Genomic DNA, 24,155 nt, shown 5'->3' on the forward strand with positions numbered 1-24,155 from the left:
GCATGCGCTCATAACCACTCGACCACCTGCGTGCCTGGTTGCTAACTTTTAATGCTCTGGGCAGGTGGCATACGACAGTGCTGGTGGGAGCAGTGAAAGTAAACCAAAACAGAAATTGTGGGTTTTAAAACTAAAATAATGGGCTTAACAATGATTGGAACAGGTTTAAGTAAAGACACACGCATGCAGAGCAAAGACTGTGTGTTTATTTCTACTTTAGAATATAACCACCATGAAACAATCAGAAAATACATTTTTATTTCGAAGATTTATGGATTTGTACTCTCCAGCACAGCTTGATCTCTCTCTAGCTTGATGACCCACAGTTAATGTAGTGGCATATTGTGGTCATATGGTTTACTACTGTAGTAAACGTAACTCTAGGTTATTTTGCCAGCTGAATGTTTTCTTAATTTTCAGTTTAATTATGATGATGTGTTTTTTTTGTTTTTTTGGCAGGAGGCAAGGGGGTGTTGCCCTCTTGTGACTAAAAGTTTCCTAATCAAACTTTAATTACTCAGCCTCAGTGTGTTCAGGAGGGTAGAACAGATTGCTTTAAAAAAGCCCAACTTTTTTACCAGAACTGAAGTTGGTAATTGGACTGTCTCTCAAGATTTTTTTTCAGACACGCTTGCCGAGACCAGGCTAATTAAGCCCACACAAACCTCTGAGTGTTTCACATCACTTTCACTGTACTCTGGCTTTTTCTATTAAAACTGAGGTTCTAACAGGAAGTGGTAGTGGTGGTGTGGCTTACAATAATGCCTTTGTTTATGCTGCTTTCCGTGTCACTTTCAAATTACCTGACCACCAGAGGCAGCAGTTTCAATTTGCTGGAACTTCTGTTTAATAAACAGATGTCCCTCTGTCTCTCAGCATTGCCACAGGTGGGAACTGTGTTGTTTAAATAGTTGTATCAAGATATCTCTTGGAATGTGTTTTTATATATGAACTTCCTAACTTTGGATCTCAAGTGGCTGTTTGATTATTCAAGTTACTTCATTACTTTGACCAACAAATATGCTGTACATGTGCACATGATATTAATGTGCTCTCTGTTAATCGGTTTATTCAACCTAAAAAAAAAAAGCCATCCAAACAACAACACACATACAATACATCACACAATCTAATTCCATCTCCTGGGCTATTTCATGGCTACATAACAAACTCAGAGATTAGGATGGTGTTCGTCCTCAGAGCAAACACACATACTCATATGTGTGTGTATTTATGTTCTGTCCAAACTGAAGGTGTTGCCAGGCTTGTAATGTCTCTGAGGTGTTTGCTTAGACAAAGGTCGTCCCAACAATTAACCTTGTGTGACGAATGAGGGAGCAATATAAACAACAGAACATCAGTCTGCGATACCAGGCAGACAGTTTGTGACTGAACAAACACAGACATATTATGGAAAGTCACCTGGGCTTTGATTTCAGCTGAGGGGTTTCTGACTCTGTCCACCTTCCCCTTGAAACCCCATTTGAATCCAACATACAGTACATACGAGCTCCAGAGAAAGGACAATACAGGTGCAGCCACCAGCTTCGAGGCCATTTGGCTTTGTTATTGAACACCTGCTGGGCTGTTACAGGGCTCTGGCTTCCAACTCTCTGGAGATGCTGTCTGGGGTTAGTTAAGGGAAAATGGGATGTGAAAATGAAAACACCTGGAGGCAATTTAACTGAAATTAATAAAAAAAAGTTTGATAGATAGAGATAGAGCTGGTAATATATTTATCAGCTGCTTCTGTTATAATAAAATTAAAAATATTTTCGCAATAGACAATTCTTCATTTCTTGATAAATGATCACTGCTACGTCCTCACATTTCTAAACAATAAATACCTTACTTTTACTGGAGGTTAATTTAGGACATTGAGCCTATGCTTCAATTGAAGCATTGTGCTCATTCACAAACCATTTCTGTCCCTCTCTGTGTTGCATGTCTGTCAGTCCCACACCACTATCCCAGCTCTGTTCTCCACCACTTGACTCAAGACTCCCCACTGGGGCTCAGACTCACACATGCTCCTGCAGAGCGCTCTTCCAGGATCTGCTCCAGACTCAGACCAAGTGCACTCTTGAGTCGGCATGAAAACTCTCAATAAAATGATTTTGCATTTTATTCATGAGTGGCTGCACTTAATTATGTGGTCCTTACAGACTACTGTGGGCCAAAGCCTTTTACAAAATGAAATACTGTTAGTCAGGGGCTAACTTTCTGGCTTTTACCTCACATTCACACATAATAACAAATTATGGTTTAACCATAACTTACTTTATCCGTTATAACCTGACAATAAATTCTGAGCTACTCTTGACAAGTAAAATAATTGAAGTAGTAAATCTAAGTGTGGAAATCAAGCATGCTCAAACATGTCGAATGATGGGCCAAGATTGGAAGAGGACAATTGTTTTAATACTTGTATTGAGTTGAAAATTCACAATCTTAATGAGTTAGTTGAGAATGGGAGCACCAGTTGTTTAAACCTGTAAGGTTATCAGTGTAGAGTACTAGGTCACTCTATGTTAGTCTAGATCTTCCAAGCAGGTGGGGGTTGTGCTCCTGATTATGTGGTTTCAGATAATGCTCAACTTAGAAAATATCCACAGAAGAACATTATAAATATTTCTCCTCACCTCCTGTCCTCCAGTGAGTGCTTCTTGACCTCTTAGATAAGCTCAACATCGAAAACACAGAAAAGTGATAAAAGCAACTGTTAAAAAATGAATTGGGGCAATAATTAATAATAGAGTAATTGCAAAACCAATAACCTCAGTTATTTTGAAGTATCATACACAAATCGGGCCCAGAAAGAGTTAAACCCATCCCATTGGGGCTGGTGTTGCAAAATGGATTGTCTCTCTTTGTTATTGATTGTTTTCTGAAAAAATTAGGAAAAAGATTTTGGTTCTTTTTTTTCTGGAAGTAACCGCATCTGAGTTGGACAAATTTTTTCTTGCAAGGATAGTCTATCTTAAAAATATCATGGAGCAGGATTCTTATTCCTTCGATCAATTCTTAAATGCTACTGTAGCATCACTAAGGAGCAAGTTGGAAGGGCAATTGGTAGACTTAAACTGAGCAGCCGGTATAGATAACCTGCCCAATAGACTGTCCTGTTTATTTCCCATTTTAGGTAGTCTCTATTTACTTTGAGTATAGCTTGGTTCCCTGTGTTTGGCATAAATCTATAATAAAACCCAAAATAACAATTCTAGTGCTCCTTTGAATTATAGTGGTATAAGTCTTCTCAGTTGTGTTTAAAAACTCTAGATTCTAGTACATTCTAGCACTTCTATATTCTAGTATTCTTAATGAGTGACTGTATTGTTATTTGGGAACATTTGGTCTTTTGGTTGACAAACTAAATAGCTTTCAGAAAAATAGTATTGACTACATATATTATTTATCCACTACAGTTCAAGTTAGACTACAATAACGGAGGCTTACTTCGCCTCGATATCTCTTTATCAAAAGAGCTTTAAGAATGACTATTGTACAACCATGGTCTTGGAAAGACACAGCTGGTGTGTATTGTCATATGTAAAAGCACTTTCTATTTTGGTCTCCCATTTCCTCCTACACTATACAACAACATGCCTTACTATACAGTCCATGTGCAGGAAGCTGCTGCACAGGGAGTTAATCTCCAAAGTAACGAGATGGCTAAGTCTAAGAAACACTGTCCCACACATAAAGTACAGTAGGTGGCAAATTGGGCTTTGTGCTCAAATGTCACACTTCTACTCTTTCTTTCCTGCCTTTTGAATTCTAATCTTTGTGACAAGCAAATAGAGAACTGTACACCTACATACTGCATACAAAGAGCTTTTGTTATAGCCGTGCTCATCAGTGTTTCTTTTATTATAGTGCGATGGACATCTTTTACAGTATTAATACAACTTCAGTTTGTTAATATGAACTCTCAAAACTGTTAAAAAGGTTCCATCCTCAACATCAAGGCAATAATGACCGTGGGAAAGTAAGCCTCTACAAATTGATTGGCTGGTTATGTGTGTGTGTCATATGAAAGAGAGTCATTTCCTATAAGAGGAAGTTATTATTATTATTATTATTATTTATTTATTTATTTATTTATTTTACAGATCAGCTCAGTAATGCTCACTGTCAGAAACATGACACTTATTCCCTCTGTACTGGATCTCTGCTTGCTCCCTGAGCGTCTCTGTGCTGTCTTCGTTCACCCACTCGTTTTTACGTCTGGTGTGTGTGTTTGTACTGAATGTTATGTGTATATGTGTGTGTTCAAGATTTGAGTGTATAGCCTTGGGTGCATGCCTGTTTGGATTGAACTAATCTCACTCGAGAGATACAGGAAATAATAGAAACTTCCTTCAGGATTTATGAGCAACGCACAAACACACGTTCACACCCACACACACGCATATACAAACACAAACACACACATGGTCCAATGTTGATAGCTGGTCAGTGTCTGAATTGCTTTCCATTACTCTGGACTGCAAAAGCAGGATATTTTTGTCTTCGGAAAAGATGTTGTACTTAAATCACAAACAGAAATACACACACACCAACCAGATGTCCACCTCAATGTAGGCTCTCAGACTTTCACTTAAGAACTATAATATATAATAATCATTTCTTAATCAATTTTAGAGTTACAATTATCAGTCAATTAACCAATTAGTCAACTCAATGTGGGGATGTTAAGTTTAAACAATGGTCTTAATTTATTGAGTCAGCCATGTTACTGTAACAATCAATCGATTAACCATTACATTTTTAACCACTGATATGACCTATGTTAAATGCAAAATAAAAAAGTAAATTAGGGATTTAGAGAACACATTAAATTGTGTTATACCTGAATTAGTTCCTTGAAATATAAGTTTAGTAGTAATATTATAATAATAAATATTACTTTTTTTTGACAGTTTGACAGTTAGCAGAGCGGACACACTGCGTCTTTTTTCCTATGTTGGACAGCAAGCCGTTGTGCATGTTTTACAATTTACAGGTGGTCAGCAAACACACCATTCCATCTCAGTTAGAGGCACCACCTAGTGGCACAACAAAGTACTATGGCAAATCTAGAGTACGTTTTCCAACAGATACACCGCACATCCCTTGCCCCCTGCATTATTAGTCAATATATATTAATTTGTATTTATTTATTGGCAATTATATACTTGATGAATAATTTACATATATAATTTAATGTATTAATTTTCATTGTCAAGTCTTCAGAACCTTGATCAAATTTGATGATTGCCATCATTGCTCAAAGTCTTAGTTTCTTGAGTAGGTATGTCTGGTATAACTGCAGTGACCTGTGCTGCGGTCATCTGTCCTTGGCCATCCTTTACAGTAAACATGTCACCTCAGCAGTATAGAAATAGCAGTTGTTCCTGCAGTGACAGCTCTCCTTATCCATCCTTGTTTGGAGACTGTCAGAATATTTTGGTTCTCCCCTGAGGTAATCTGCCAATAAACAAACAGGGAAACTAGCTGTCCTTTATCTATGCTAACGTAGAGGTTGGTTGAATCAACCATGATGTAAAACTATCCAAGATGTTTCTTTGTGTGTTCAGGAGTGGTTGAACTCCTTTTCTCACCACCTCCTGCCCCTCACTCGTTCTGCATGAATCCGAATTAATATTTCTCCTGATCCAGTAGAATATGAGAATGTGTCATTGTGACCATGGTTTCCTGAAGAGATAAATAGACAGAGGTTATTTGTTTGTGTTGAAGAATTTTAGAAGGAAAGAGTGAGCGGTGAGAAGCAGCAGGAGAGCAACAAACTGCTCAAATCGTACATTTATTTGACTACATCATTTATCTTTGCAACTCTCTGTTTTATCTTCTGTCTCTCTCCAACCGCTTTTGCATTTTCTTTCCACCATCATCTTCCTCCCTTGTCCTTGACCATGCCTCCAAACTGTGTGTCAAGAGTTAGGAAGCAGAGAGAAAAAGAATGGGAGGGAGAAGATTGAGTCAGAGATAGTGGGTGTAATAGGCAAAATTGTTTGGCAGAGATGGGTCGATAACAGGAGGATGGATAAATGAACATAGGAGAGAAAAAAACCCAAAAGCATCCTTTTAGTGCTGCAGGGGTAGAATCTACCCTTTTTTCAGTGGGAAAATAGTTTTTTGGAGGATTTTGGAATAGAAATGGTTCTGTGAAGGAGTGCTTAACGGTGAAGCCAGGAGACTTTGTGAATTGGGAACAATGGGCAGCACAGCTGCATTTAATATTAGACAAACCATATACAGTATTATGGATAAAGGAGAGTTGTGGAGCCTTGACAATTTATTTTTTTCTTCACTACTGCCCCGCATACCTCACCTCGTGTATCTGCTTTTTCTTTGTCACCCGTGCAGAAAAAAGAGGAGGGTGAACAGCACGGGTGAGGAGCATATGGTTTATTTTGTTGACGAAAGCAATGGAAGAGTAATGTAAATGGACAATATAAAGATGGTTAAAGTAAAAAAAAAACAATACAATAGATTGTAAAACTCAAAATATTAAAATAAAAACAAATTGACAAATGTGTTCAGTCAACTTAGTTATACAATGTAGTTATTGCATTATTTTGTGGCGGAGACTGTAAATCACAAAATATAAAAAATAATATATAAAGTTAAATGACATGAATGACATTAATTTATGTATGTCAACTTTAATAGAGATGTGACAATCACCATTGGATTAATTGACTTTCCAAGGGAACCCAAGCAAATGTGAAGGTACAAAGAGTCAAGAATGCAGCTGTTTGAACTGTTGCATCAGTTACTGGTACTCCAAATTACAAATCTTGAAAGGGGAATTAGTAAAATAAATGCCATACAATACACACTAGAATACTGCATAGATAATAGGGAACAGTGGTCACAAGAAGAAACACATGTTGCATTGTACAGTAAGGTGTTTTTGTTATTTTTTTCCACATTGTTTAGCAGAGAGGAAAGAAAAGAGAAGAGATGAGAAACAATAGCAGTCATTGTGGTGTTTGAATAAAACATGTTGACACACATGTACGCACACAAACAAACATTTTTTCATTACCCCCTGCATGATTTGACAAGACCTTTATATTATTGTTTTGTTTTTATTAGTTTGTTTCTTCTTCGTCTCTGTGCAGCATCAAATACAAAGACCTGTCACAGAGGCTGATTAAAAGAGAAAGAGCTGTGCTCCTTTCCTTTGTGTTTTTTCAATTGAGCTGTTCTTTTTGTCCTTTCATACAGCTCAAGAAATCACCAGTGAGATCAAGGACGTGCACAAGGCTTGGCTAAATTTACCTGAGCAACAGTCTCATTTGCCCTCTTTAAACTGCACCTCTGGAAGAAAAAAAAAGTTTCATTTTGTTGTTGTGGCTGCATAAATAAGAGTACCCATAATTGCAAAATAAATTGCCCTATCACCAAACTTGTATTACTATTTGATATAAATGCCTCTGTGGAAAACTTCACAGAGCTGTGAAAAAAGGTGATACATAGTGATGCCCTTTGCCTCCTGTTATGTGACACTGTAGCATCCAAACTTGCTATTGTTGCCATTTTGTGAGTCTTTTGAAGTTGTGGAAAGTATTGATGAATGGTATAACCAATGGGATGCCCTATCAATAATCTCCACATACAGTAAATATTAAGCTATAATCTATGAAGCTAAGCTGTCATGTGTGAACCAAACCAACCTAACACCATGTTAGCATGCCTTGGCAGACCAATTGCCCACGTTAGCTTCTTTCTAGCTTGTAACATGAGCAGCTATCTAACTTCTTGAACATGCTTAATTCAGGTTGTGATGAATTTTCAATCAACAAGTAGATTTAGCTGATAGCAGTTGCCTTATTGTTCATGACATAACTGTTCAAATTGGTTAAAATGTCATGCATGTTTTTATGTTTTTTTTTAAGTAATGTTAATGTTGGGTACAATGCCTTCCAAGTGGAAGAAACTACAACAAACGGTGAAAGGACCTTTGCAGAGCTGGATTCAGACTATCAGCAGGCCCGCAGGTGAAGCATTATGATAGAAATGTCAAGCAACCATTTCCTACATAATTAATTGAATGTGAAGTAGTCCTATTTTCTCAAAAGCAAACTTTTAACATTGAAAGTAGGCTGAAATGAAAATTGACAATTCAGCTGGATGTTCAGAATTGAAATGATGAATTATTAACCGGCAAAGTATATATATGGTACTTACTAAACAGTAGTTCTACCATGCCAAAGCAATTTTGAATGGAAAATGCTGTGGCCAATGCTACTCTTAATTCTACTCATTCAATTTAAGATGAGGAACAACCACAAAGCTCCAGACCAGAGAGTGAGGGAGAGTGTGCTGAACACCAGGAGACATATCGGACAGGTGCTTATGAGGGTGGTAGTGGCCGAGTGTGTGAGAGTTACTATAAAAGGGCAATGTCAGTGAGAGTGGGATGAAGAGAAAGATAGATGCTGTGGACAATGGCATTCTTGAAGATACATGATGGAACTTGTGCAGAATTATTCTACAATGTTTCTTTCAGAGACAGCTCCATCGTCTGAGCTCTCTGCCGAGCTTGCACATGCCTTAAAACTGTAATAAGGGGAAAGATAATTTTTTTCCTTGAGCACAGCAATAATACTGCATTCATTATTTGAACACTTAACAGTACTGTCTTTAAATAGACCTCTAACAGTGCAGACCTGGAGAGTAAAATAGAAAGGACATATACAGAAACAGAAAGGAAGGACATGGAGACAGGGAAGAGGATATGGAGATTGACAGGGAATAGATGGAGAGTGAGGTAGCAACATCAAGAATCCACAAGGGCAAAAACGCCTACAGAAATAGATTTCTTTTACAATCAGATTGATAGATCGCTCAAGATGTAAAATAATATTACTTCTTAGACTAATTACCCAAAACTATATCTGAAAAATCAAACAAATGTTCTTTATTAGTCTTCATTGATCACTCTGTGAAAACTTAAGGCTCAGTGTGATTCCAGTTGTTCACTGCTGGGGATGGTTTGTCACCCACCGTACAGCTAACGATATGTGCGAGGTGTTTTGTCCGTGTTCAGAGATGTGTTTAACAGTTGAGCATGAACCTCTCAAAAAAAGTCAACCACTCAAAACAGGTACAGTTATTTTGAAGAGAAGAAGAGAAAGAATCCCTATGAGAGACTGAGAGAGCCAGAGCGTTAAAGTGTGTTAGAGAGTGAACCTAATCCAACCCACCCGCCCTCCTCCTCCTCCTGTCACCGATCCATACCTGTCCGCCCACTGATCTCCCATGAGCCTTTGGGTGATTGTGTGAATTCAGCCAAGTCGGGCTCCTTTCTGCAGAGTTATGTTTACACAAGCAAGCACACACTCATGCAAGAACACATACTGTACATTTGCATTTACCCCTAAACATATGCGTGCGCGCGCACACACACACACACACACACACACACACACACACACACACACACACTGCTTGTTAATGAGAAAATGTACAGGCAACAAATTCAGTGTCCTTTAGGAATCAATACAACTCAGCCTAACTTTTTTTTTTGTCTGAAAGATTTTGTCTGTGTAGTGTGCATTGTCTGTTTTGTCTGTGTAGTTTTTACATTGTCATGTCTGTTTAATTGCTGCAAAGTCTGCTGAGTGTCTCATCACTGTGTTGTTATTGTGTGATGTAGTTCACCCTGCTTCACCTCTGGCTCCCTGCCCACATGATGAGAGGAGCATAAACACAGAAAGAGAGACTGAGAAACTGAGAAAAACTAATTTCCATGACTTCATTGCCCAGGATCTCTGTTTTACATCCTATGACCCCCCTCCCACCATCATACCGTTAGACAAAGATGTCGTCTGCACCTTTGCACGGGCGCACACATACACTCACACGTACATACACACACCCACTCAGCAGAAATAGTCCAGAGTGAAAGCACTTAAGAAGCACAGAGAGAGTGTGAGAGGGAACTCTGGAAATTGAGTAGAGAGAGAGGTGGAGAGTTCAGCTTTAGCCCTGCTCCTTAAGGAAGCTGTAGATGGTGTCAAGAGAAATGAGGGATTACATTAGAAGAGTTAGTGAGTATAGTAGTGCTGAACTTGTCATGATCAAAGCCGCTATTAGTGCTCTTAGTGAGGATCAAATTGAGCTTGTGAAACATGTAATATGAGCGCAAACGGAGAAGCTGTCAAGTCAGAGAGAAAACGAAGGGGAAGTGTTTAGACATAACACATACCTTTTTGCTCACTTTTTATGTTGTTGGTTGTTTCCTGTCTGAATTGTCAAGTATAGGCTTGTGTATTGCTGCAAGGGGAGTCTGGCAGGACATATGGCTCTCCTGGGGCAGTCACTCTAACCAGCCCGGTTAGACTCTAGTTCAGCATGCCCTTATGCCTGTGTAACCTTTGCAATGACACTTTTTGATGAATTATCCCCTCAGGGTGCAAACACTTTCCCATCAATAATTCCTATCTATTCCATTTTCTGAGTAGAGTCTGTGGCAGCCTCCAAATTTCATCACTGTAGCACAGAACATAACCAAAAAGTTGCATATTGAAAGACAAACGACACTCTTGACACTTAATGCATTGCTAACCTGCATGCACACTCACCTATATACACAACCCTTAATAGAGAACAGTTGCACAACTTCAGGCAAGTTTCTCTGTGAATTCCCAATCAGATGGACTGTGCCTAAATCACAGTGAAGGTGACCTCTTGTCTTCCGATGTTTGACAGCAATGAGACTGATCTGTCCCTGTTCTATTAGGACTGATTATATCATTTAGATACAGATGGGTCGTTTAACCCAGCAGCTGTCCTCATCAGACATACCAGACTGAGCCCTCTGGTTAATGGCTCACGACAAACCATGAGGGGAGCAGATACTGGCAATGAAGAGGAAATACTGAAATGAAGTACATGGGCAACAGGATGGTGCAGTGGATGGAGAAACCAACCTGGAGCCGGAGGGTCTCGGGCTTATTCCATGACAAATCCATTGCTGTGTGTTCCATGTCAACTTTAACCTGCAATAACTGATTGACACAAACTGACATTTCAACAAGCATGCAGTTGCCTATTACACAACCAGCAGATATGGAGCAACATTAGCCTTCATTTGGAGTTGTGGCCCTATGGGGGATATAAGACCAATAGTCACTGTCTATTTAGTTATTTTTTAGATCTTCACCGACTCTTAATGGAAATATCTGTCTGCTAAATGCTCCACTGTGTTCACAAGCTCTATCAGCAGATGGTGGAGTTTTCGGTTTATCAATTACTAATAAAACAGCAAAAACCAAACATAGAAGCAAGTCAGAAGAAACCTGGCAATAGGTTTTTTTGAGGGAGAATCATGTCACATACCATCAAAAAGAATGTTGCAAAGAATTGCAGCCATCCATCCACAACTCAGAAGCAATGCAGTTTCTGTGTCTGTTTTTAAATTTAGACTACATAATGAAGGTAGATATACCATTTACTCTTGCATCTTCGAGAAAAGGTGAGCATTTGAGAAAGAAAAGAGATGGGATTGGTGTTGGAGTTTTCCTATCATTAACATAGGATTTGTTACTGCAGCTACATGGAGACTAATGAAGTATAAATTAGAAGAACCACTCTCAAAATGAAAGAGAGTGAGGAGAGTAGTAATGTGTTTGAGTCAGCATCACTGAAACTAGTTTTAGGTCAGAGAGAAGGGTGTTTTGAAATTGGGTTACCTCAAAAATGTTTGATTTAATCACTGCAACGTCATACTGTATTTTAATATTCTGCCTGCATGTTTCATGCACAGATTGGACCCTGATTTTTCTCACCCTTCCTCTCTCTTCCCCTCCTTGTTTAGTCCATGCATGTGTGTACCCACACTGCTGCCTTTCTCCCTAGTGACACCTCGACTCAGCAGCAAACTTCTTAATAAATAGTCTCTTCACTCAGCCTGTGGGAGATGTACATGAACATATAACATGGATAAGACACACACACTGGTATTTAACTGTGGTCCGGGGGTGGGATAAGCGCTCTCTCCTGTTGAAGAGAAGGCAGACTCTGAAAATGGAAGCGTAGATTTTCTCTCCTCCTCCTACACAGGCAGCCTGGCTCAGAGGGGCTCTGTCTCTTCGAGGCTCTCTGATCTTGGAGTCACAAAACACCTGCTGCCTGCCTTCAGACGGACAGACAGACAGAAGCAGTGGGGGGTGGGGGGCAGCCAAGCAAGCCAAGAGTTTGGGTGTGACAGTGAGAGGAAGAGAGACAGAGGCTTTAGAGGACGCACTGATGGCCTGTGTTAGATGATAACATGAGAAACCAGAGTGGACCATGCAAAAGTGAGGCGATTGCAAGAAGGAAAACACGTTGAAACAAGCACTACAGGGATATCAGAGACCTTTGTCACCCACAGAATGTTTGATGCCTTCAAGGAGGGTCAGGTAACAGCATGTAATTTTGGTACTCTTCTTTCCAATGTTAGGCTTGGCTGACTTAGCTGCACAGCAATAAAAACAACATGAAAGCCACAGAATCTGCCCTGTGGGTTATTTGTGGACCTCATGGCCCAGTGATCTATCCCTCTGCTCATCTCACACTGTGTATTTGTCAGTCTTGTCTCCCTTTGGTCTGTCCCCTGATCTATCTCCATCCCTCCATAACCTCATCCCTGGTTTTATCCAAAGGAATACATAAGGCACTCCCACAGGGTGTTAAAGCTGAGAACAGGAGAAGATTGTGTGTTTGTGCAGGAAATATGAACAGTGGAAGAAAGTCTTGGCTTGAGTTATTTACTGTTTATTGTTTTATTTTTGTTTCTGTAGCACAAAGAAGATTTCAACACGTGTGGCAAGTTTTTATCCCCATTTCATTCATCTACTTATTTCATGATAGAATCACTAATCTGTACAGTGTGTGCACGTATCCTCCCGTCATCAGCTTTTTCTCATATCACAACACTGAACTGTTACACATTTGTAGAGTTCAGTGCCAAGAGCAAAGTAGAAGTCACCCTAAAGTCTGAAGAAAGTGGGCTGCAGGCTGATATAGAGACCATTAAATATCCCTGCTGCATTTACCCTATAACTTCATTGTCTAATGGAACTAATACACAGCTGCTATATTTTCTGCAGGCAAAATAATTAACTGTATATAAAAGCAGACAGCATAGAACTGTGGCTAGACATTAATCTAAGGAAAGTCAGCACAAATAATTGCTTTGCTAAGATTTGTCTGGAGTTATTACCAAGATATAAAATGGTTTTAAATATTTATATGGTGTGAGTAAGCCTTTCCACAACCTAACTTATTCAGAGTTGAAGTAAATGCACTGGAGAAATACATGATGTATAGTACTGGAATATATAATTGTATGTGTTTTTTGGCTGCTTACTTATGGAACTAATCCATTTGTATATCAAGACTGAAAAATAACGTGTAGAAAAAAACACATTTTGTATTGCTTTGAGGGACAATTATAGGTTTGTGTTTTTTAATGAATTTATTTATAGACCTACAGTAGCTGTGTTTTTATTGGTCTTCATCTGCCCTCTACTGGTCATCACTGTTTGGTGCAGGCAACTGTTTCAAAGTCGCTGGAAGCAGCAGTGAACAGCCACACACTATTTTTGTATGGAGCACATCATGCCATCCAATGTGTGTATATAAATATTGTAGAAGCAGAACATTTGTACTTGCCATGTGTTGATTCACAAGCTTTAAAGTCAGGTGTATGTCAGCAGATTTGTTGTTTTCTTTGTAGTCTTTGATGGACATATTACTGCCTTGATTGACATTAGTTGGGTCTACACTTGACAAAAATGAACGATGCACATATATGTCAATACTTTTATTTATATTTAAGTCCCTCTTCACTCTAAAATATGTTTTTCTTATTGTTACATCAATGCATACAGAATAACGTACAGTATGTGAAGAGTTGGACACATCTGCTGAAGAAACACAGTCTCTCTGTGCTCACCTTATATCTGAGTTTAACACATGTATACATACAAGCATAATTTAGTGACATCACAACTAGTTTGGAAGTTAATGTGGTATAGAACTCCAAGCGCACACACACTGACAATAGACTGTTCAATGAAGTAGAAGTCATCTTGTGTCGAACAGTTGAAGAAATTGTTTTTTTAAGTAGTATAATGAAATTATTCTGTTGAAAAATCACATATCAGACAAATTATTTGTCAAACGTGTTTGGAGGAGAACTTTAACATTTATATCTATCTATCTATTCTAGAAATGCAGAGCCTGTCCTAAGTTTCCTGGTGTTTATAACAACACTGAAGTCCATCTCATATGCATGCATCATACCTGTGCTCAGACTGGAAATGTATGAAGATGCTTACATACACACATGCACATATTTGTCAACACATACAGTGCTTCATACTAAAAACAGTGTTTGTTGACAACAACACACACACTCATATAAAAGTAATTATTTAGCTATCCATATTTTCTTATCTAGAACAGCCTTTAATGAATATTCAATAGTATTCAAATTGAAACACTCCATACTCGCATTTCTCTCCCAGCTGGAAGAGCCATGCATCATTAGTTATGTTTAGACTTCATTAATACCCCTGCTTCTTCTCATGTCTTCATTACAGTTTGAAATTGATGTGTGTATGTGCGTGTGTGTGTTTGTGAAGTTTAGGAGTTTCTTTTCCCCTCTGTGCTTCTTCCAGTCCATCTGTTTGTCCTCAGGGCAGATGAGAGCTCCTGGAGTTGTGGTTGTGCAGTTTCTTCCTGCAGATGGCAGCAGCATCACGGAGCTTCTTTCCTGCTGTTTAGTATCTGCACCACTTGACAGCCAAAAGCTGAAGTGTTTAATAAAGAATATTCACCACCTAATTCATTATGTAAGATTTATTAGTTTCTCTACAGGAATCTGCTGCAAGATCCTTTTCTTTCCAACGCACACTTTTGAATGCTCCCTTTTTTTTCTTTTGTTTTCTGAGTTGTCGAATAGTGTTGCAGTGAAAACCTTTTCCTGTGGTTAAAAGTCCAATCCATGGTGACAAAACAACAACAAAAAGAAACAGCTCTAGTTTTTCTGTTCAGTTACAGATATTATATGGGCGTGTGAGTGTTGGTGTATATAAAGTATTTATAGTATACGTACTCTGTGTGTGTGTGTGTGTGTGTGTGTGTGTGTGTGTGTGTGTGTGTGTGTGTGTGTGTGTGTGTGTCCCTTTAGTACTACATGCACTATGAAGAATCACTCAGCATTAAATCACATTTGCAGCTGTGGAGAACACTCCACATTAAAGAGGAAGGTATAAATAAAATAAACTGTGGGATGCTCTCCACTAACAGTAGAAGGCATCCATCATACGGATAATGACCTTGCCCGTTCAGCTGTTAACTAAATGCCTTTTCAATGTGTCATGCTCATTTAAACTGACTGTACATACAGGTTATTAGACACATCAAATTGAGCCAGGGAAAGAGTATTGACTCCATTGATTTGAACTTCAATAGCACAGCCATTCTATTCTGTGATTTGTAGCTATAGGTGTGTTAGCTCAACCACAGCATTTATGTGTTCTTGAAAAACAAATAATTGGTTTTACATTTTTGACGTCACTTGTTTAACAAACAACATACACAATGTCTTTGTTTCTTTGAGCCTCTTTATATTTGACTGTATGCTGAATCTGTTTCTTGAAGGTTAGGTTAGGTCTTCCTACTAGCTCAAGTTGCCCGGCAAAAATTACATGTAGTAGGAGCTGCTAGTAAGACTCCCCTTACAAGGATTAAGTAAAAAATAAATGCCTAACTCTTTCTTGGCAAAGATAAGATGTTGAGCCGTTACGGTAGCATTGCTTCCTTTGACCTGGGAAACACCAAGTCTGCCAACGTAGATGTTTGCATAATGAGATACGATCACATGATGTGAGGAGACTTGAGATAATGTGAACATTTATTTATGAACAGTTAGATCCATTGAGCTGAGGTTACTATCCAGATAATGTATGCAGGACACATGTTGTACTTAGGGTCTTATGCTGTAGTCTAGCTGTGTTAGGACAGGTCCAGAACAGGGTTGAACCTCTTTCTCAGCTCTGTGAAGACTTTTCTTAGTATGTTAATTTTTTGTTTGTATTAAAGGCTACACTGCACATCCCTGAATACAAGTGTTTCCACCTGTGCCTCTCCTCCTCGCTCCTCCCTCCCTTTCACTCTCTCTCTCTCTTTCTCCTCTCTCCTCCTTTTCTCCTCTCCTCCTTACAGTCACATGTTCTCAGTGAATAGAGTGTTGAGTGGGCTTCACCAGCTGGTGCTTTTGCCTGCCACATAGTGTTAAAAAAGTGTGTGTTTGTGTGTGTTTGTGCATGTGTGTGTGTTTGCCAGATACTTGAGTGGAGTGTCAGTGTCACATCTGCCCTCCAACATTCCTGTGTGCCTTTGTGCTTGTACGTATGGCAGCCTACACAGACTGCTGCACGATTCCAAATCTGATCTGAATCACGATTGAAAATCATTATGTTGTCTACTTGCAGCTAACACAGACACAGAAAATCTATCTTTTACAACATGTTTTTTTTTCTCAGCATCTGAATCTCATTCATTATAAACCTTAATAAACGAATCACTGTGTTTAGGAGCAGAAAGACAGGCAGAGTAAGCAGGGAGCAGGTGAGGTCAATCACAAAAAGAAAAGAACTGTTTTCCAGACTGTTTGATGATGATGCTGAAAATCACTTGATGGTCAGGGCAGGTCGTAGGCCTCCAGGGTCTTTATCCTAATGATGGATCCAATCACAGAGACAGCCTGCTGATTTGGAGCTTCACCGGCAGGTCAATGGTATAGCAAGTGGGCTGCTTAGCTAATCTTTCTTGTTGTATGTTTGACCTCTCTGTCTACTATCGTGTCTGTCTCCTTTTCTGAACCCTTAACATTTTAACTTTATTTTTACTCCACACATGAATATAATTAAGAGTTAACATGTGAGTACACAGAAATAAATCAGACGCACATGCACAAACACACACACACATATAGTACATAGACTGAGAGCACGCAGCTGAATCTTGGCAGAAATCCTGGACATGTTTCACAGTGTTTGAAACAACAACACATGCAGATCTCTCAATCTGTACATAGCAGCTACAGCCGTTCCATGCTCCTAATCATCTTTCTCATATTAACCCTCATAGAGAATCTTAATTTTTCTGTTGGAAAACTGTCAACCAAACCTGACATTGTGCAATTTGACCACTGCCTCTTACTATTTGTACTATTTTTGGCTGGATGCTTGACTCAACCGACAGTGCCTCAATGTTGCAGACACGTTTCTGTACATCCTGTGCAAACCTGTCAGACATCTGCAGAATGTCTGACATCTGACACCTACCTCACCCACAGTGTCAGTGATCCAGAGGTAAAAAAGTTTGTAATAATAATAATAATAATAATAATAATAATAATAATAATAATAATAATAATAATAATAATAATCATAATCATAATCATAATAATAATAGGTAATGTTAAAATTACATTGAATTAAAATTCTTTGGAATGTCTACATGTTGGAATGTCTACAGAATGGAATAGTAATAGTTTTGAAATGGGATAGAAAACTAGAAATTAAATCTTGACTGTACTATGGACCAAGAACTGATGTGTATGAAATACAATATATGAAGGTGACACAAGCACAAATTAAAAATGACATGAGCTTAAATAATTCAATTATGTTAACAGTGGAGGTTGAATCCAATGCATAATGTGAAGTTCAGTTTGGTGAAATATGAAAGTGACAAGAGCAGGGCATTAAATGATGGATGTGAAATGTAGTCCAGTTTGATAGCCCTGTCTTCAATGTGGCTTTGATTTGCGCAAACACACACACACACACACACACACACACACACACACACACACACACACACACACACACACACATACACACACACACACACACACACACACACACACACACACACACACACACACACACACACACAAACACACACACACACACATACACACACACACACACACACACACACACACTTTCTGCCCACCCGACTGATGTGGACTATTGACTGTACTGATCAAATTAAAATAAAGAAGTAAACACAAGAATAATATTGCATGATTACATATTTAATAATATAGTGATTATAGTTTAAAAAAATTAATAACAATTGTAAAAGCTTAATTCTCGACAGACGTGGTGCAGATACAAAATAGTTCCATCTGAAATACATTAGTTTGGGTGTCATGAAACTGAATGGAAAATTTGTGTCCATATACATGAATCTACAGATTAAATTTTGTGACTATTTCCTGTACTGCTGTGGGTCTGCGATGGCATAACAGTATGTAAGTGTCCTTGTGGGACCTCAAAGTTTTGCTTGTAAAATACAAAGGTATTTATTTATTTCAAAAATGTAAGACTTGATGTAAATTGGGCCAAATGGGCAGACAAATACATAGTATCAATTTATCTGACTGACTGTCATAACAATTCACAGTCAACCAAAGATTAGTTGATTATTGTACTAACTGGTTAAACTAGGTTAAAACATTTATTCTCCCCTGCTTTTTGAATCACAAGCATATTATCTGCTCATTAAGGTTTAGGATTTAGTGCCATTTAGCTGTGAGGTTGCAGATCCCTCTGTGTGTTGGAGGTACCTATGGTGACCACAACAGAACAGTCCTCTCTATAGCCAGTGTTTGGTTTGTGCGTTCTGGGCTACTGTAGAAACACAGTGGTGCAAATGGCGGGTTCTGTGGAAGAGGACCTGCTTCCTATGTAGATATATAGGGCTCATTCTAATGTCACGAAAACACAAACATTCTTATTTTCAAGGGATTATTCACTAATTAAAACCTACTTATGAATATTATATTTTATTTCTGCCAAGTCTGTTCGCTAGATGCCACTAAAATCTACAAACAGCACGTTAAAATAGTTTTACTATTTTAATTTGTGTTTAATGTTTTATGCTGATTTTCTTACTTAATGTCTTCATTTATTATGTAACGCCCACCGAATGGCCCTTGAGTATGCAATTCCAGATGTATACATATGTCATTCATTCACTTTTTCTCTTCAGTCTCTATTAAACTTTAACCTTGCACCATCAGATCATACACTCTCTTGTGTGCATGTGTATGTGCATGTGTGTGTGTGTGTGGCAAGAGTTGGTCTGTTGTAATAGCTACCATTGCAAGCTTGTAATCCTTCATGCTACACTGATCACTCAATCTCTCGCTTCAGTTCTTCTTCAGCATTTACCCTTCAGTACGTGCATGAATGTGTGTGTGTCTTAGTATCTTTGTGGGCTTTTTTTCTTAACCTTCAATGAGACTGCTAGCAGACTCTATTATTCATAGGCTTAGCGAGAAGAATAGTTTGTATAAATCAGTGTGCTTTTTTGGGTGTCTGAAAAGGGAATAAACAGTGTCAATCTTAAGTTTTTTTTTGCTAAACTGACACTTCTTTGAAAAGCTGTCTTCCAAGTTAAAGCTTAAAACAATAAGATGGTTATTATTTATCACTAACAAGCCTGATGATCATCTATAAACTTAGATCATCCTGCTGTCTTAATGGGGACACTTACCATTTCTGGGTAAGTGTTTCCTGCCATAGCATCCCAGTGTATGTTCATGAATGCTAAACAATGACCAGGAGTGTTTGATGGTGATAAATGTGATTGTTTTCTCTTTGCTTAGATCAATGTGCTATTAGGGTTGAGAAATGCAGCATGAATTTCTTAATATTTTAAAACATGTTGTTAGAGTCAGACGTGCAGTATACTGCAGGACGATAAAGACAGGACTGCAGGACTGGTGTCTGCTAACACTTGTTAACCAATTTCAACACGTGTGCATGTAGTTAGTGTGCTGCAGAGTTTCAGTGTAGGCTGTTTGGTTCACCGATGTGGGGCACCAGGGGGCTTCCCTCAAACTTTACTCAAAGAAACAACCATGGCCTATTATTACTGTAATATGATAGTATTTATTTAATTGTTGTATCTATTATCAAGCATGATAGTACAGAAATAATTGTGCTATGTCATTTTTGTGTTTTTGAAATGTGTTTGCAAGCATTTTCAGGCAAGCAGAGACACTGGATGTGATAAATCTGCAATCAATTTTTTTTTCTTTTCTTTTTGACCAACTGGTGTCAGTGGAGTCAAGCTGTAAACACAAGTTAATTTGTTAATCGATTCAGCAAATAGTTGCCAATTTACACAGCCAGCAGATATGGAGCAAAATTAACATTCATTTGGAGTCATGTTTGTGTCCACTTGATGAAACTAAGTCCAAAATTCACTCATCATTAACTGTATCTCTGTTATTGGTCTCCATAACTTATGGAGGAAAATATCTGGCACTTAAGCAGCTAAATGTGCCACCATGTTCACCAGCTAATCGCTAATGTGTGTTTTTAGTGTACTGTAGGTACTTTTTCTCCAAAAATATCTGCCTGTTGTGTTTGAAAAGCCTGCTGATGAGAGCGGTGAGAATGAACCAAAATTGTAAAGTTGTGAACTGGAAAGCAAAAACAAAGAGTCCCCTGAATTCAGAAAAAATAAAACGTAATCCCTGAACTGAGTCATGAAAGATCCCTGAGCCAAGAAGCCTAGAATCAAAGTTAATCATTTTTATCTTTGCTCTTTATCATCACTATTTATTATTTATTTTATTTTATTTATTTTTGGCGTTTATCCACCTCTGTACTATTTGTCCATCAAACTTTGTTTCAATGTCAAAAATTGTTAACTTCAGTTTCAGTTTATTACTTTTTTTTTAAAATAATTTTTTAAAGATAAAACATTTTAATGATTATTTTAAATTTAAAATGTTAATTTTATAATGGAAACTCAGTAATACGTTAATAAGTTAATATGTGTGCATAAGTTAATACCTCAAAAACTGTGCTAAAGTATCCACATTCATGGACAGCTGCCCCATGTGGAAATGCTTAAAAAAATTAAAACATTGTACCTGTAGCATCACAATGTGTTCATTTATTACATGATTTACATTTTGGCTAATAAACAAAATATTATGAAGCTGATTCAGCCCTTTGGGCCTGGAAAAAACACAACAACAACATTTTTGGCACATAATTCATCTATTCTTCACCAAACTTGGTACATACCATATTTATTCATTCATTCATTTTCCAAAACCGTTTATCCTCTCTATAGGGTCACGGGGAAATACCATATTTAGATAACCCAAAACAAAACCATTTGTCTGCAACTGGTTACCAAACCTTTGAAGGTGTGGCTTGATGCCCTTAATGGACCACTTAACTCTGTGTTGCTTGTGGCCGTTAGTCGAACGCCATCATAGTACTTATTGAGTGCCATATCTAAAAGCAGTATTCCATGACAACCATATTCTGCAAAGTTGTACAGATGGGTTACTGAACAAGTCTGTAGCATTTGATACCATTTTACCTGTAGGTTGGTGCTACAAGACTTGCTGCTGGAGCTTTAGCTTTCAGCAGTAGTTAGTAGCAGCTGGCAGCAGCTGGCAGCAGCAGCTAAACAGCTTCCAGCTCTCACCACACATTTCCTTCAGAAAATGCAAATATTCTACTTAGTGAGTAATCCTTATATGATATTTATTACTGAGCCAGCATTCTCTCCCATCTGCTTACCCACATGTTCTTAAGTCCCTTTGCTCACAATCCAACTATCCAGTTATTCTGTGTTCCTTGATTATGTTAGGGCTCTTTGCCCTGTCTGGCAGTGTGGCATTGAATGTTAAGAGCTCAGAACAGCTCACTGCCAAACAGTCACCTGTACTTTGACCCCTCTTTGTGGCTTCCAAATAAAAACAAGGGCACAGAGAGCATAGAAAGTAAAAGACCTCATTTAGAGGAAGCATCTGTCTGACATTTGATTGATTGTGTCTTTGACCCAAACAAAGAAAACAGGTGTGTGTGTGTGTGTGTGTGTGTGTGTGTGTGTGTGTGTGTGTGTGTGTGTGTGTGTGTGTGTGTGTGTGTGTGTGTGTGTGTGTGGTGCGTGCGTGCTACTCAGGCTGCCAGAAATCCTATGGAGTCTGGGGTTGCTGTGGTAACAGTAATCACTTTTAATTCAGCATCAGGGGGAAAGAGAGAGAGTTATTGTTTATTTTCCTTGTTATATTTATTATGATCGTAGAGTTGGCAAGTTGTATTGTATGCAGTCATGCCGATAAAGTCACTTGAATTGAATTGAGAGGATGAAGTTGGAGTGGCAGCAATTTAGTAGGATAATGTGGGAGTTGTAGAAGGAAAAACAATAAAAATGTGTCAACAGGGAAAACAAGGTGAGTTTGTGCGTCCCTGTTTGGTGGCTCTGCAAGTGCTGAGGGAGAGAGTGCAACATTAGGAAGAATGATAAGGATGAAGAATGAAAGGCTTTATATAAATACCTTTTCTTTCTCAATCCCTCAGGATTTAAATGCTCCTCCTCTCTCTCTCTCTCTCTCTCTCTCTTCTCTCTCTCTCTCTCTCATCTCTCTCTCTCTCTCTCTCTCTCTCTCTCTCTCTGTCTCTCTCTCTCTCTCTCTCTCTCTCTCTCTCTCTCTCTCACACACCCTCTCTCTCTCCCCTCCTTTCTTCATCTCTTCCTCTGCTGGCAGATAATAATCTGTTCATCGACAGCTGGTGAAGTGTGGTATTTGTCCATCAACTTCTTCCTCCTGTCAGGCTTTTTCTCTCTTTTTAAATTTTACCCCAGCGCAGATTGATGGGAAACAGATTAATTATGTGTTACGCCTTTTGCCCCATCTCCCCCTCCTTATCTGTTTCTCTGCGTACCTTCACTTTTAATTTCTGCTCCCCTCTCTCCACATCCTCTCCGTCCTCTTCCTCTCTGTGTTTTGAACACTATTTATGAGTGCCGTGCAAGCAAGAGACGGACAGACTGACAGACAGATAGGGAGGGATGGCGTGTGATGCTAATGAATGGGTTTGCTTTGTTTCCTCTGTCACTTTAGTCAATCTCCTGCTGGCATCGATCACATGCGCGCACACTCACACGCACACACGCACAAACACACACACACACACACACACTTCAGAGGCTGTCTTCTTTATGAGCTGTGAGTGGAGGAAAAATATAAGAACAACATCAACAAGATATGTGGAGTGTACAGCTAGAGAAAAACCACCACCTGCCACTCAAGCCAGACTCCTCGTATACTGCTCACATATACACATACAAACACACACACACACACTCACATGTATGCTGGTCCGTAATTTTCCGCCACGCTTCACTCCCAGCCAATGGAAGGCTGGAACAGGGCTTCTCAGAACGTGAAGGGGAGGAGACAGAACACTGGGGGCTGATTGACAGCCAGCGCCCTACAGGTGGAGAGAAGAACGGAGAGACAGAGAGAGGAGGGAGGACGGCAGAGAGAGGAAAGAGGAGTGAGTGAGGAGGAGAAGAGAAGCAGCAGCAATCAGACTTCCATACACACACACACACACACACACACACACACACACACACCACACACACACACACACACACACACACCACACAACATACATACATACACACACACATCTACACGCATGCACACACACACACACACACACACACACACACACACACACACACACAATCACAGTGCTCTGTTCCTCCCCTCCTACCTTGAGAGCTTGCTTTCCCCCGGCAGTCTAGCCGACTAACATCATCATCACGACCATCACCTCCACCTCCACCACAGCTGCACCAAGATGAGCCAGTGCAGGAAAAGGTGCAAGAGGCAGCTCACCAAGGTGGCTCGCTATTTCTACCGCTTCCTCATGGGAACGCTCACCCAAGGTAGGCACCCAGAACTTCCACTTCTGCACCCAAAGGTGTGTTGGAGGCTCTTCCACAAGTTAAGAAGCCAACTGGAGATGGTCTTAACTGGAGTTTGTTGTGTTTTAGCAGAAGTGTCCTGTTCAAGAACAGAGGTGTTTCTTCTTGTTTCTGATCTTCGCTGATGGTTGTGTTATTGGTCCACCAATTCAATTTCCTGTTTCAGGATTGTATTATTTTATGTCTGTGGCTCAGTTGGTTTTTATCTGAATGTTGGTAGAGTAGATGTGCTCTTAATTTGCATAGATTCAAAACAAACATTCTTCAAAGAACGTGAGTGGACTTGCAGGGTTTGCGTGTGTGTCCATGGTGTGCATCAG

General features: G+C 39.1%; 1 protein-coding gene across 4 annotated transcripts in view; it reads left to right on the forward strand.

Moving 5' to 3' along the window:
- LOC133991616 (Kv channel-interacting protein 2) overlaps positions 1 to 24,155 on the forward strand; it is a 100,550-nt gene that overhangs the window by 25,810 nt on the left and 50,585 nt on the right. Inside the window, exon 2 of one of the 4 annotated variants that reach the window (XM_062430084.1) lies at positions 16,725 to 16,733. The exons of 2 other annotated variants lie outside the window; for them this stretch is intronic. In XM_062430084.1, the coding sequence (XP_062286068.1) occupies positions 16,725 to 16,733 (9 nt within the window). Of the gene's footprint in view, positions 1 to 16,724; positions 16,734 to 17,381; positions 17,390 to 24,155 lie in introns of all 4 variants that reach the window. One more of the 4 variants, XM_062430085.1, reaches the window with a different exon arrangement.

The sequence above is a fragment of the Scomber scombrus genome, chromosome 12 (assembly GCF_963691925.1).
Source record: "Scomber scombrus chromosome 12, fScoSco1.1, whole genome shotgun sequence".
In the NCBI taxonomy this organism is placed as follows: Eukaryota; Metazoa; Chordata; class Actinopteri; order Scombriformes; family Scombridae; genus Scomber; species Scomber scombrus.